This window comes from Penaeus monodon, chromosome 40 (genome assembly GCF_015228065.2).
Source record: "Penaeus monodon isolate SGIC_2016 chromosome 40, NSTDA_Pmon_1, whole genome shotgun sequence".
NCBI lineage: Eukaryota > Metazoa > Arthropoda > Malacostraca > Decapoda > Penaeidae > Penaeus > Penaeus monodon.
In genome coordinates, this window is record NC_051425.1 from 10,471,982 (window position 1) to 10,484,481 (window position 12,500).

The 12,500-nt window shown below is 38.4% G+C and overlaps 1 protein-coding gene across 1 annotated transcript in view; it reads left to right on the forward strand.

Annotated features, from left to right (window-relative positions):
- Positions 1 to 592, forward strand: part of LOC119597989 — a 24,957-nt gene extending 24,365 nt beyond the window's left edge. The window contains exon 4 of the mRNA XM_037947646.1: positions 490 to 592. Coding sequence (XP_037803574.1) covers positions 490 to 592 — 103 coding nt within the window. The remainder of the gene's footprint in view (positions 1 to 489) is intronic.
- The last annotated feature ends 11,908 nt before the right edge of the window (positions 593 to 12,500 follow it).

A 12,500-nucleotide genomic window follows, 5' to 3' on the forward strand; every position in this document is an offset into this window, starting at 1 on the left:
GGTTTGTTAAAAAAAAGGCCGGGCCCCCAAATTTGTAATTGTTAGGGGGGGGAAATGGGGGGGTCCCCCCCCCCGCCTTGCCGGGGCAAAGGGGGAAAACCAGGACCTTGCCGGGCGCGCAGTACCAAAAGTTTGGGCCCCGGCCCCCCAAAAAAGGGGATTCCCCCCCCCCCCCCCCCCCCCCCCCTTTTTTTTTTTTTTTGGGTTGGAAGGGGGCCGGCCGCGGCATTTGGGGGACACCCCCAGATCCGGGCCTAACCCCCTCCAGGGAGTCGTCAGGCAGATATCAGTTCCCTGAGTGAAAAACCCCTGCCTGGGGGCCCGAGACCCCAGATGAAATTTACGAGGAGCGAGGATGGCATAAAAACCGAGAAGGCCCTGGACGAGTCTGTGAGGAATGTGGAAAGAGGACGGCTAGTTAGGCCTGGACAAGGACTCGGGGAAGTTAGAAAAATCCAATGTCAACGAGGACCTGTGCGGTTTTTTCAGGACGTGTGGACAAGATTACACCGAGAACCAGGAAAATGAGGACGACGGGGACGAGCGGGCCACGAAGATGCCCAGGACAAGATGTGAGAATGAGATGATCTGAGGCATGATGGGTGGCTATAAATACGGGTAGGACGGGACCAGTGCCCTCCCCTTGCTCCCCTCATACTTCCTTTCAGCTGCTTCAGTCATTCCGCAGCTGGTCCCCAATTTATACCGGGGATGCCCTAGCTTAGACAGTTCGGGCCCAAATCCCCGAAGGGGAAAGGGTCGGCCAGCCTTTCCCCCCAGGCGGGTCGGCCTGACTGTGCCCTCGCGCTCACCGTTTTACCAAACACCATCTAATGTTTTCCCTTTTGGGTGTATTTTTCATCAATAAAGAGTCAGCCATACCCCAAATTCACTCCCCCCGGAATGTTTGACTAGGGCTCAACCCTTTAACCACACACACACACGCATATACGCACTCACGCACACACGCATGTACGCACACACGCAGGCCCATCTCTAATTCATGATCTCCTGGGTTGTCCCACAGGCCTCCTCCACCCAGGGTTGTCTCGCAAAGAGACAACCTAATGGGCAGGGTCGTCCCGGGGGAAACAAGCTAGGTGCTCATATACCCTGATTGGTGATCCCGATATGCAATAACAGGCCTATGCGTTCTTTTGTAACCGCATTTTGGAACGGGGGCCCTGACAACTGCCCCCACAATCAGAAAAGGGGATTTTTTACAAAAGCATCAAGACGAGACCCCCAAAGACCTAAAATAGCATCCGGGTTTTGGTCCATAGAGCAAAACGGCAGTATCGGGCCCTTTGAAGACATGCAGCTTGGTCCTTCTGCATAGGTACCGACTTTCCCCAAAGCTCTTTTTATCGAGTTCATGCCCCTGTCGCCAGACCAGTCTGTCTTTGACTTTTTGGTCTGAAAACCGGAGATATGGACTACCTCCCAAAGGTATGTAAAACTCTGTAACTTAAATTTCCCTCGCCCCAAGCATGGATCGACTGAAGGGTTTCCCAACAGGGGCCCCCAAAAATCCTGAATCTTGGGGTTGTTCAGGGGACCTTAGGGCTAAGGGCTTTTCCCCATTGCTAAAAAACATCAAGAGCCCCCACCATGACTCCAAGGGGGTAGATAGGATGCAACATCATAGCAAATCAGAGTCTGAACCTTTATTTACCAGTGTTGCTCCACATGACTTGGCTAGAGCTCTGCCCATTTTCCCGTCCATACAGGGGTTTAAAAGGTTTGGGGCAAAAACACAGCCTTGCCTCACCCAGAGTTAAACGGGGAAGAAGTCGACAGACCCCCCCCACATTTTACAGACTTTCAGTACCAGTATAAAGTCTGCTATTAAGCAATAATCTGGGGTCGGAAAATTCCCGAGTCTCAGAATCTCCCCTTGTGATTCCTGAGCACTAAATCAAAACGCCCCCTTGAGGGGAGATGTAGGTTCAAACAACCCCGCCCGATCACGACGGGATTCCAAATTACTCGGGCGCTAGTATTTTGTCAATTGGACTTGCCCGGGGTAAATCCGAGTGCTCCCGTCTCTCATCCTCAGTAGGTGATTGAGATCTGTTTTAAAGAATGTGGGGAGAACTTTTCCCCGGATGTGAGCAGTTAATGCCATGGTAGTTGCTACAATCCAACGTTTTCCCCCCCTTCCGAGAGGGATGATCAACCCCCCAGCAGGTCAGGGGGGAAAGGTACCAATGCCCGATGGCAGACAGGACTGGGGATGCAGTCTCCGAGCCCTAGGTTTTACCCCCGCTTTAGCATTCAGCAAAGGGTATCACATATTTCCGCAGTTTTTCCCCCGTCTTCAGCTTGGAAATCGCCATCCAACCTCCGTTTGGGGAGGGGTTCCCGTGATGGGGGGTCTGGCACAGGTTGTACATTGCTTGACCCCAAACTAACTGTTGGGGGGTCTCCTGATAAGGCTCAAAATACTCAGTCCAACGTCACAAAAACCCCAAATGATCGAGATGATCTCCATCCTCGATAGACTGCAGTCATCTGCGAGGGGGGCTTTGTGCTCAGCTTTCTCGGGTTGGTAGGCAGGGGGAAGGCTTTACCCAAAAAATGACCTTCCCTCCTAGAAAATTCCGATGAACGTTCCTTGTCCCTTCCGCAATGTCAGAACCCCCACGCACCATGGAGGACGCAAGACTTGATTACCATTCAACCAAATATGCGACACACTTCTTTTTAATGTCCCAGGGGGATAAATTCGCTTGCCCCCGGGGTTTTTCCAATGGGGCTCCCGGGTTGCTTTGAGGTTCACGCTTGAAGGCTCCTACAGAGCAACTGGATCCCTCAGGGTTTTTGAGTTCTGTGAATCGGTTAGAGATGCCTGGGAACCCACAGGACACTCCTCCTCCCTTAGTCTGTCCAAGTGAAAACCTTTGGAGGCCCTTGGGGGAGGGGGGTTTTGAAGTGATCGCAGGGGAACCCCAAACCCGCCTATATCTGCCACTGAAATCGGCACTCTGTAAAAACCCTGCAGTTTTGGAGGCTCCTCCATCACGTGCTAAAAAGAAAGTGGTCGATTCCTGGGCCACTGTGCCCATATCGCGACCCTGTCCCGTGATGCAGGTTGGGGGTCTGGGGCCAGGAGCCCGAGATCCTTTTTTTGGGGCCTGCAAAGTCTTTGAGAAGGAGGCATTTTCCTGCTGGGACAGCTCCCGGCCCTGGGGGCCAACAGAATCTATAGCCACTCGGTGGGGGCAATTTTCTACCACGGACAAAAAAGTTTGGCGTAGAACACCTTTTCACATCAAGTTTACATCATCGTAGGAGGGATACAGCAAAAAGAGACATGAAGCCAAAAGCTGCTGGGACCGCCAGGGGGAGGTGGGCGAGTAAACTCGTTCCCAAACCTGCGCCCTACATTTGCCCTTTCCCAGCGGGACCCACAGCCCCCCTTTCTTGCTGGGGGGGGAGGGACGCACCCCTTTCCCCCAGCTTTTCCCTTTACTTGTTTCATTGCCAGGTGTTTCTGGGGGGGGGGAGGGCTGGGAAAGGGCCCACCTCCCCCCAGCTGCCCCATTACCCCAGGGTGGCTAGGGGGCAGAAATTGGTACGGAGCCAGAGCATGTCCACATGATGTTGCTCTGAGATCCACCATAGTTTAGCCTGGGACCGCAAGGTGCCCAGTTATCCATGGGTGGCTACAAGGAGGCACTGCAGAAGTCTTGATGATGGAGAGGCTGTGACCTGCCAGGGGAGACTTATGCAAAAGTTGCTCCTTTTTTCACACTGAGCTAGCCAGTGGTGGAAGCTGCAAGCGAGAAGGCATATAAGCACTTAACACTGTCTAGGCTACCACACCATCGCTTCACATCACCTTGCGCCTTAAGCACCCACCCACATGTGTATGTATATATATGTATATATTCATTTGTATTTATATTTATATGTATACATATATACATATGCACATATACATATAATACACACACACACACACACACCTATGTATCTCTTATCCCTATTTCCTGATGAAGCAATAGAGCCAAAGGACCTTCGTTATATACGTGTGTTTACTCGTTCTTCCCACTGGAATCTTTGTACAATTGATGAGTGATGTTTCGTTTGTCTGCAGAAAATGGGATAGACTGGAGGAAGGTACACTAGTCTTAGGTCTTTGATATTCATCATATCACAGATCTTATGAAGATCTAAGCAACTTCAGGTACTCTATGTAACGTAAAGGATGAATTAATTTATCAGGGTAAAATGGCGTCTCCTATGAAGCAGCATGGGAGCAAAGGAGACACAGAAAAGACTTGTCCAGGTTCTACAAAAGAATCTGGAAACAAAGAAGCAAGGCACTTAGGTTTAACAACCCATGCCAGCTAACGAGATTCTATCAAAGTCAATAATTTCTCCAATGAACCTACTTTAGTTTTCATCTGTGTTTTCTTCACCCTCAATTATCGTAGAGAAACACACACACATACACACGAAGAAAACATAAGTCAAACACGAAGAAGTGAGTGCAGAGCTCTTATCCAATTTTGGAAAAGTTTTGTAGGCATTTTGCAAGGTCAGCAAGTACATGTAGCACTGTACCCCCCTCCCCCTCTTTAGATGATGTATTGTGTTCTGCAGAAATGTATACTTTTCTTGTGTGCACAACACGTGAAAGTGTTTGTATATAAGTATAAGCTTATGTATGTATATCTGCACGAGTGGTGGATTGCGTGACATTTGACCATCTGTTGTATGTCCGCTTTGTGCATGAGTGTGTGTCTTCATAGGGATGCTTTTAGTTTACTTCTGTAGTTATTTTATTACCATCAAATGCTGATCAGCTAAAACAACTAGATATTGAAGGTTCATACATTTTACGCAAACTGTACTATTCTTTTTAAGGAATATGCATTCGATGTACTGTTGTACTCCGGGGCGTTTCTTTTTCCTCATCCTTAGACAATGATATATTAAAAAGAATATTTCATGACCGGCAGTTTCACATAAGAAGCCTAAAAAAGAGTAATTATTAAGCCTACAATAACAGTAATAATGAAAGATAGGATCTGGGCCATGAAAGATTGCACTTCCACATACTTCCACTTATATGCAGCTTCGTGGTTCTTCGACTTGATTTAATTTTCACTGCATTTTTTTTCTTTCATTTTACCATTCTCTGGCATCTTATGTATTTTTTTAATCATATCATATATATATATATATATATATATATATATATATATATACTATATATATATATATTTTTATATTATTTTTTTTTTTTTTTTTTTTTTTTTTTTTTTAATGTTATTGTTATTTATTGTCAGGGTTCTAAGGAATCAGAGCAGTCAAGGTCAACGGAAACACACCGGAGGAAACATACGAAAAAGTTTACTAATAAAGGCACTAAATTACACTATACATACACATGACCAAATATGTACAATCAGGAGCGTGGGAGAGAGAGGATCCAGCGGAGCAGGCGAGGTCACATGGCGGATGGGATCACACTAGTCAAAAGTCACAAGACAACTGCATAATTTTTGGCTGGTGCTTCTTTTATTTACCGCGCCGATGTAAAGGCCCGATACTCTCGTTCCCCACGAGGCGTACGAGCCAATTGGAGAAGACCTAAGCCCGCCTCACAGAGTGAGGTAAACATCGGCTAAGGTCCAAAGTAATCTTGCAGTTGTGACATTTATCTTATTATTAATATGTTTTCCATCCTGGAACATCAAGATATTTCCCACTGTGTGCAGTGCTTCTTGCTGGAGTTCCACCACAGACACCATGTTGTGATTCCCCACGTTGGTGGTGTAGTGAAATGTACGGTCTGATTTGAAAATTTATTGGTTGTGTGAGACGGAGGATCAAGATGTAAGTGGGTGGCTTGTGCAGAATGGTAGCAGGCAGTGGGGCCTTGTGCATGGGGTCCTGATATGGCCACCCCAGGAGGAGAAAGCATCCGAGCGGTGGATAGTGAATGTAGGAGTCAAGAAGGTCGGAGGTCATGTGCAAATGGGAGCGTGACCTAGGTAAGCATGCTACTGACACGCCAACCTGATTGGTCATTCCACAGCAGTTAGAGGGCATGACCTTGAAGAGTGCTGAACCTGTCTCAGATGCTGTATCCTGCAAAGTCAAACTTTCCCTGGGCACCCCATGGGTTTACACAACCATATACTGCATGCTTATCCTGTTGGTTTGACCTGCCAGTGATATGTTTAGACAATCTAATTCAAATCACAAACATGATGAGTCTGTAACACCAATAGGCAAAGGTGCATTGTACCTTCCCACCAGGTACTCTAATGGGTATGAAAAATGAGGGGTGGAGCTAATTTAGGGATCACCCGCTACCCTTCTACAAATTGAGCACACATGGTTATTAGGGAAATTGCTCCATGTTTCAATGCTTCTGTTTGGGAAACTTTTTAATATCCTTATCGCCTCCTTTTACTCTAAACATTTTATGTCTTCTTGTTCTTCTGTTATAAGTCCTATTTATCTAACTTCAGTTCCTGTAACATAGTTGAACAGCATAATCATGTCCCCCCTTTTCTTCTTTCATCCAAAGTAGCAAGTACTACTTTCTGTAGTCTATCTTTGAAGTTCATATCTCTTGCATATATTCCTACGCAGCCCGCACTCGCTCTCGCTCTCTCCTTGTGCCCCTCCTCCATCTCTCTCTCCCATCCTTATGCCTCTCTCTCTCTCTAAGTGCGAACTCCATATTACTGACCGTACTGTAGAGTGTCTTACAATGACTGTAATGATCTTTACTACATCTTCGTCCACACATACGAATACCCTCTTCATTTTGGCAATCAGTCCTAGCATTTTATGGACTTTTTGATTTATATAATAATTTGGGCTTTTATGATTATTTCAAGGTCCATTCCCTATCTATTTAAACGTTTTCCGAACTTGTATTGATATAACGGTATATTTTTACTTTCTTCGAACATGACTATATGGCATTTATTGGTGTTTAATTCCATTTCCCAAGTACAATTCCCACATGAACATGTGTGAGTTTCTATGTGTGTGTGTGGTTGAACGAGTGTCTGGGTGTATGCGCGTGCCTGCGTGTATGTATATGTATATGTATATGTATATGTATATATGTATATATATTATATATTATATATATATATTATATTATATCATATTATATATGTGTTTGTGTGTGTGTGTGTATTGTATATATTATAATGATAATATATATATATAGATATATAATATTATATATTATAATATATTATGTATATATATATATATATATATATATATATATATATATATATATTTGTCTAATTGTATTTGTAAGTGTACCTTTCTGCAATTCAGGCACATATGTATACATATGATTTAGCTAGCCCCCCTCTCTCAAAGGATGAATAAGAAAAAAAAATCACCAGGCACAGTTTTTGTTTTAAAATTATCATTATCATAACTATCATTTTTGCCATCATCATCATTGTTATAATAATATTATTATTACTAATTTTGATCTTAAAATTTACCCCAAATAGTAAAATACCCGGAAGTTCAGTCTAAAACCCCTATTCATTGAAAAAAATCCTTAAAAGTACCGCCTTAACACCCAAAACAGGGAAGATTACCCAGAAAGTCTCATATACTGTATATTTTTTACATAAATGTGACTCAGTTTGTCATCAAATGTCTTGCTTTCATTTATATAGCCGATGATGCAAGGAGATTAAATAAAAATTAAAAAGTCATTAACAGACTGATAAACTAGAGCTGCATTTAAACGTTCTTGTGTTGATTTACTGTTGTATCATTACTTTCTCTTTTTTTTTTGCATTTTAAAGAAAAAATACTATTTTAAAGTACTCGAGGCACTTACTTAGCTACACAAGCTCGTCAAGGTATCTGATGATGCCTTCGACCGACGGGGGTGCGTTTGATATAAGTAAAGAGGGATTATAGAGATGACAGATCTCTTTTTTGGCAACTAGGATACCATCAGCGACTTCCTCTGTGCCTCTTCGGAGGATAGAACGCACTCTTTCTTGGATATTGTCAGGCTTGAAGTCAGACTGCGCTGTTTCATTAAGCTCTTCCAGAAAGAGATAGTTTAACACTCGAGTTTTGAGTCCTGCAGTTGTGCTGGGTTCTTGCCATGGGGAGGATAGGAAATGTTGATATATCTTTTGGTACAACCATGGAAAGGGAATCATCATAGTCAAGAAACGACAAAGGTGCAATGTTTTCCGTTCTTCGCTTGACAGACTCTCCATCACTAATTTTGTGGGCGTGTAAGATCTGTTCACATATTTCCTAACATTCATTAAGCATATGCAGATGGTTGGATCAACACTCTTACTGATATGCCTTTTCTTAAATAAATTTCTTTCCAAGTGCTCTGGGAGTTTTTATTTCCACAAGGGGTCTTATATTCATTTTGAAAAATCTCACAGTTTCTTCTTGTCGAAACTTCCAAAATAGATAAACACCGTACTCATTTGGGAGTAGAAAAGGAGGTACCAGTACCAACCCCTGTCCCCTCTGAGAGGATGTGTGCTCCTCCACAACCTTTTCCATGAGGGACATGAAAGCTTTAGTGAAGTTCTGAGGATTTAAAAAAATCTGAGGGATCTGTCTTTATGTCTAGGCCTTTTCCATCCTTTTTTATTGTTATGTTTAGGTCTTTAGAATTAGCATCTGAGGACTCTATTTCAAGATTTGTATCTACTGTGTCAAAAGAGATCACCTCATATCCATGAGTAAGAGCTCCAGCTAAGCTTAATTTTCCAGCAAATCTTGAATCTATTTTTCTTATCATCTTCAAAATGAGGTCAATTTCTGCACAAACTTTCTCAGAAAAATCCTTTATAAAATCTTCGTCTTTTGCTTCTTCTGCTACACGTAGTAAATCAGCAAATGTTTTTATTTTCAGTATGTCTCCTTTCTTCTTCAGCACTTCATATGCCTGGTCTTTAGAGAGAGGCTCACTTAAAGCGGAAAGAGCATCTTTTCGTGAAAATTTGAAAGCTTGCAGTCCAACATTTGCTACCTTATAAAAGTCTTTCAGTTTTTCATACTCATGCAGCCAGGACTCCGAGTTATGTTCAAGCATACAGATGTACTTTAAGCAGTTTTTGCATTTCCTCATAGCTGCTAGGTGTTTAACTAGCAAAACCACCAATGGTTTTCCCGTGAAGGTTGCCCCATTAGCCAAAGGGTTTTATAGTTTCTGTGCCCTGATAAGGTGAAAACATGATCATAGTAATTTTTGAAAATTTGAAAATCTCTTTATTAATATTCAAATCGTTTTTCCTCTCGTGGAGAAGTGTTGTTAGCCCATTCTCAGCAAACCAGTAAAGAACTAAGTCAAGAATTTCCTCCTCAATGGTAGTACCCTCCGATACACTTGTCTTTATTTGATCACACAATTCTTTTCCATAAGTGGATTCTTTATCCTGACAGAGGAGCTCAAAAATTGCCAAATCTCTTTCCTTTAAGTCATCTAGTAACTCTGTTGGTGCTTTCTGGTTATTCTGGCAGGTATAAGGCATCAACCACAAATCTCTGCACAGTGCATATGCTGTGTCGTGATTTCCCCTGAAGTCCCTTTTAAGGGGAGCTTTTCCTGAAGGCGATGAAAAGCAAAAATCTTCTTGACTCACATCTGACAGGTAAGGAAAGGCCAAAGGCCAGCAGCCCCCAAAAGTGTTTTTCTTTTCACCGCTTGCAGCAAGGTTCCCCAAACGTCAGATGTGCTTACCCTCGTTTTCCATGACTTGGGTTTAAATTTTATTTAAAAGGGAAGCGACCCGGTGATTGGACTGCTGGCTCTCTCCTTTTCTGGGTAGTTGTCCCATAGCCAAAAAGCAATGTATATTGGGTTTTAGAGCAATTTTCCACGTTTGAACAAATGAAATTTTATAGGGTAAAAGTATCTATGGTTTAAAATTTTTTTTCTTTTTTACGTTTCTAATCAAATGTCCGACATAAGATTATGTCATCAGAAAATCAAACATGATTTTTCCCTTTTCTCTGATGTGGGAATAAAAGCGGGTTGTAAACCTGTGAGGGATACCTTAAAGAAGTTAGGGGGAAACAAAATAGTTACAAAAGGGGGAGCCCCGGTGCTAGAAGCAAAAAACACCGCATCGCGGTGTCTTAGCGAAGAGCTTTTTTAGAGGGCCTTTTTCGGCACCCATCGGGAGTGTGGGGACGTTCTCCATAGCAGCGCATCATGCGGAACGTGTTTCCTTCCTGGCTCGCCCCACTAATTGGGAGAATTTGCCTTGGCGAGTTTTCGATTGATCTCCCCCGTGCCTGCCCCGGGTAGAAATGTATAATATTTTTAGCAATACATGTAAATGGGTCAAAAAAGGGTTTATGGAATATTACATTCCGGTTTCCAAGTAAAAAAGAAAGACTATCACACCCACACAACGCGTACACAACATACAAAAAACCCCACAAATACAAACATATGTCATGTCTTTGCATAAATATAGATGTTTTGATAGAATAGATATAGAATAGATATACAACATAATATATAAAAAATATAATTATATTTTATTAATAAAAATTATATAGATAAAAAAAATTTTTTTAAAATAATTTTTAAATTATAAATATATATAATATTTTAATATATATTATATAAAAAATAAAAATATTATATATTATATATAAAAATTTATATATAAAATTTCATAATATACTATATAGTAATGTAAAATATATACATGTATATAAAAATAATATATATATATAAACATTAAAACATAATATAGTATTGAATAACATTTTAATATAAATATATTTTAATAATATATAAAAAAAAATTTTAATATAAATATATATAATATATATATACATACAACTATATATAAAATTATGGTATAGTAAATATACATAATAATATATATATATAATTATATATTAAAATATATATGTATATATAACAATTATATGTAATAATACATATATTTTAAAACAATTAAATAATATGTTAGAAAAAAAAATATTACATGTATATATAAAATATATATATACATTTTAGTTATGTAAAATTTAAAAATTAAATATATATGTCATTTTAATTTTTAAATATTTTATATAAATAAAATTAATCATATAATATATAATAATTATAATATATACAACATCAAAATTATAATATGGTTTTTATGTATATATTAAAAAATTTATATATATATATATTTTAAATATATAATATTTTATACATACATATATGTGTATATATATAAAAATAAGATAAATAAATATAATAATATATAAATATTATAAAAAGGGAAAATACATATACACATAAGTATATTTTGATATTTTAAATAATACATTTTTATAATAAAATATAATACATATATATATACTTTATAATTATATATATATAGATATATATTATATAATATTTTAAATTATACAATTATCATATAGTGTAATGTTATATATATTATATGTATATATATACATACATATAAATATATATAAAATTTTATATATTTTTCTTCTTTTAACGGTGGGTTTCATGTCTGAGCCGCGTGGTCACAGATGATATTTAAATTTGTTTTTTCATGTTGTGATGTTTTGGAGGAGTACGGGTAGGGTCCCAGTCCTTTCCACGGAGAGTCCCGGTTTCCCTTTTTAGGAATCTTTCTCTCTATTTACCCGGGTTTGGGGACCAGCACTTGATTTTGGGCTGCTTGGCCCCGGTGGAGGCAACAAGGTGAAGTTCCCTTTCCCCCGGGAAAAAGCCGGTCGGGGAAAACCCCGAATCAGATTGCCGTCGTGCCCGTCTTGAGCCGAGCCTAACCATTCGGCCCCCGCGGTTATGTAATATATCATAATAAATTTTTTTAATAAAAAAATATATAATACATTTAAAAAATTTTTAAAAAATAAAAAATAAAAATATAATATAATATTATATATAAATATATATAAATTAAATATATATATATAATTTTAATATATATATAAAAATATAAATAATATAATAAATAATTAAAATATAATAAATATAAAATTTAATAAAATTAATTTTATAAAATTTTTTATAATAAAATTATATATATAATTTTAAAAATAATAAAATAAAATTTTAAATTATATTAAAAATTTAAGGAAAAAAATTTTTAAAAATAATAATAAAATATTTATATATTAAAAAAAATTAAAAAAAAATAATATAATATAAAAATATTTAAAATAAGTAATAAATTTAAAAAAAAATATAAATATAAAAAAAATAATAAATATTATATATATAAAATAATATATTATATATATATATAAAAATAATAATAAAAATATATTTTATATAATAATAATATATAATATATATATATAATTTTTATATTTTTTATAATTTTTTAAATTTTAAAAAAAATATAATATATATATTTTAAAAATTTTTGGGGGGGATATTTTTTTATATAAATATATATTATTTTATATAAAATTTTTAAAAATAATTTAAAAATTATATAAATAAAAATATAATATAATAATATATA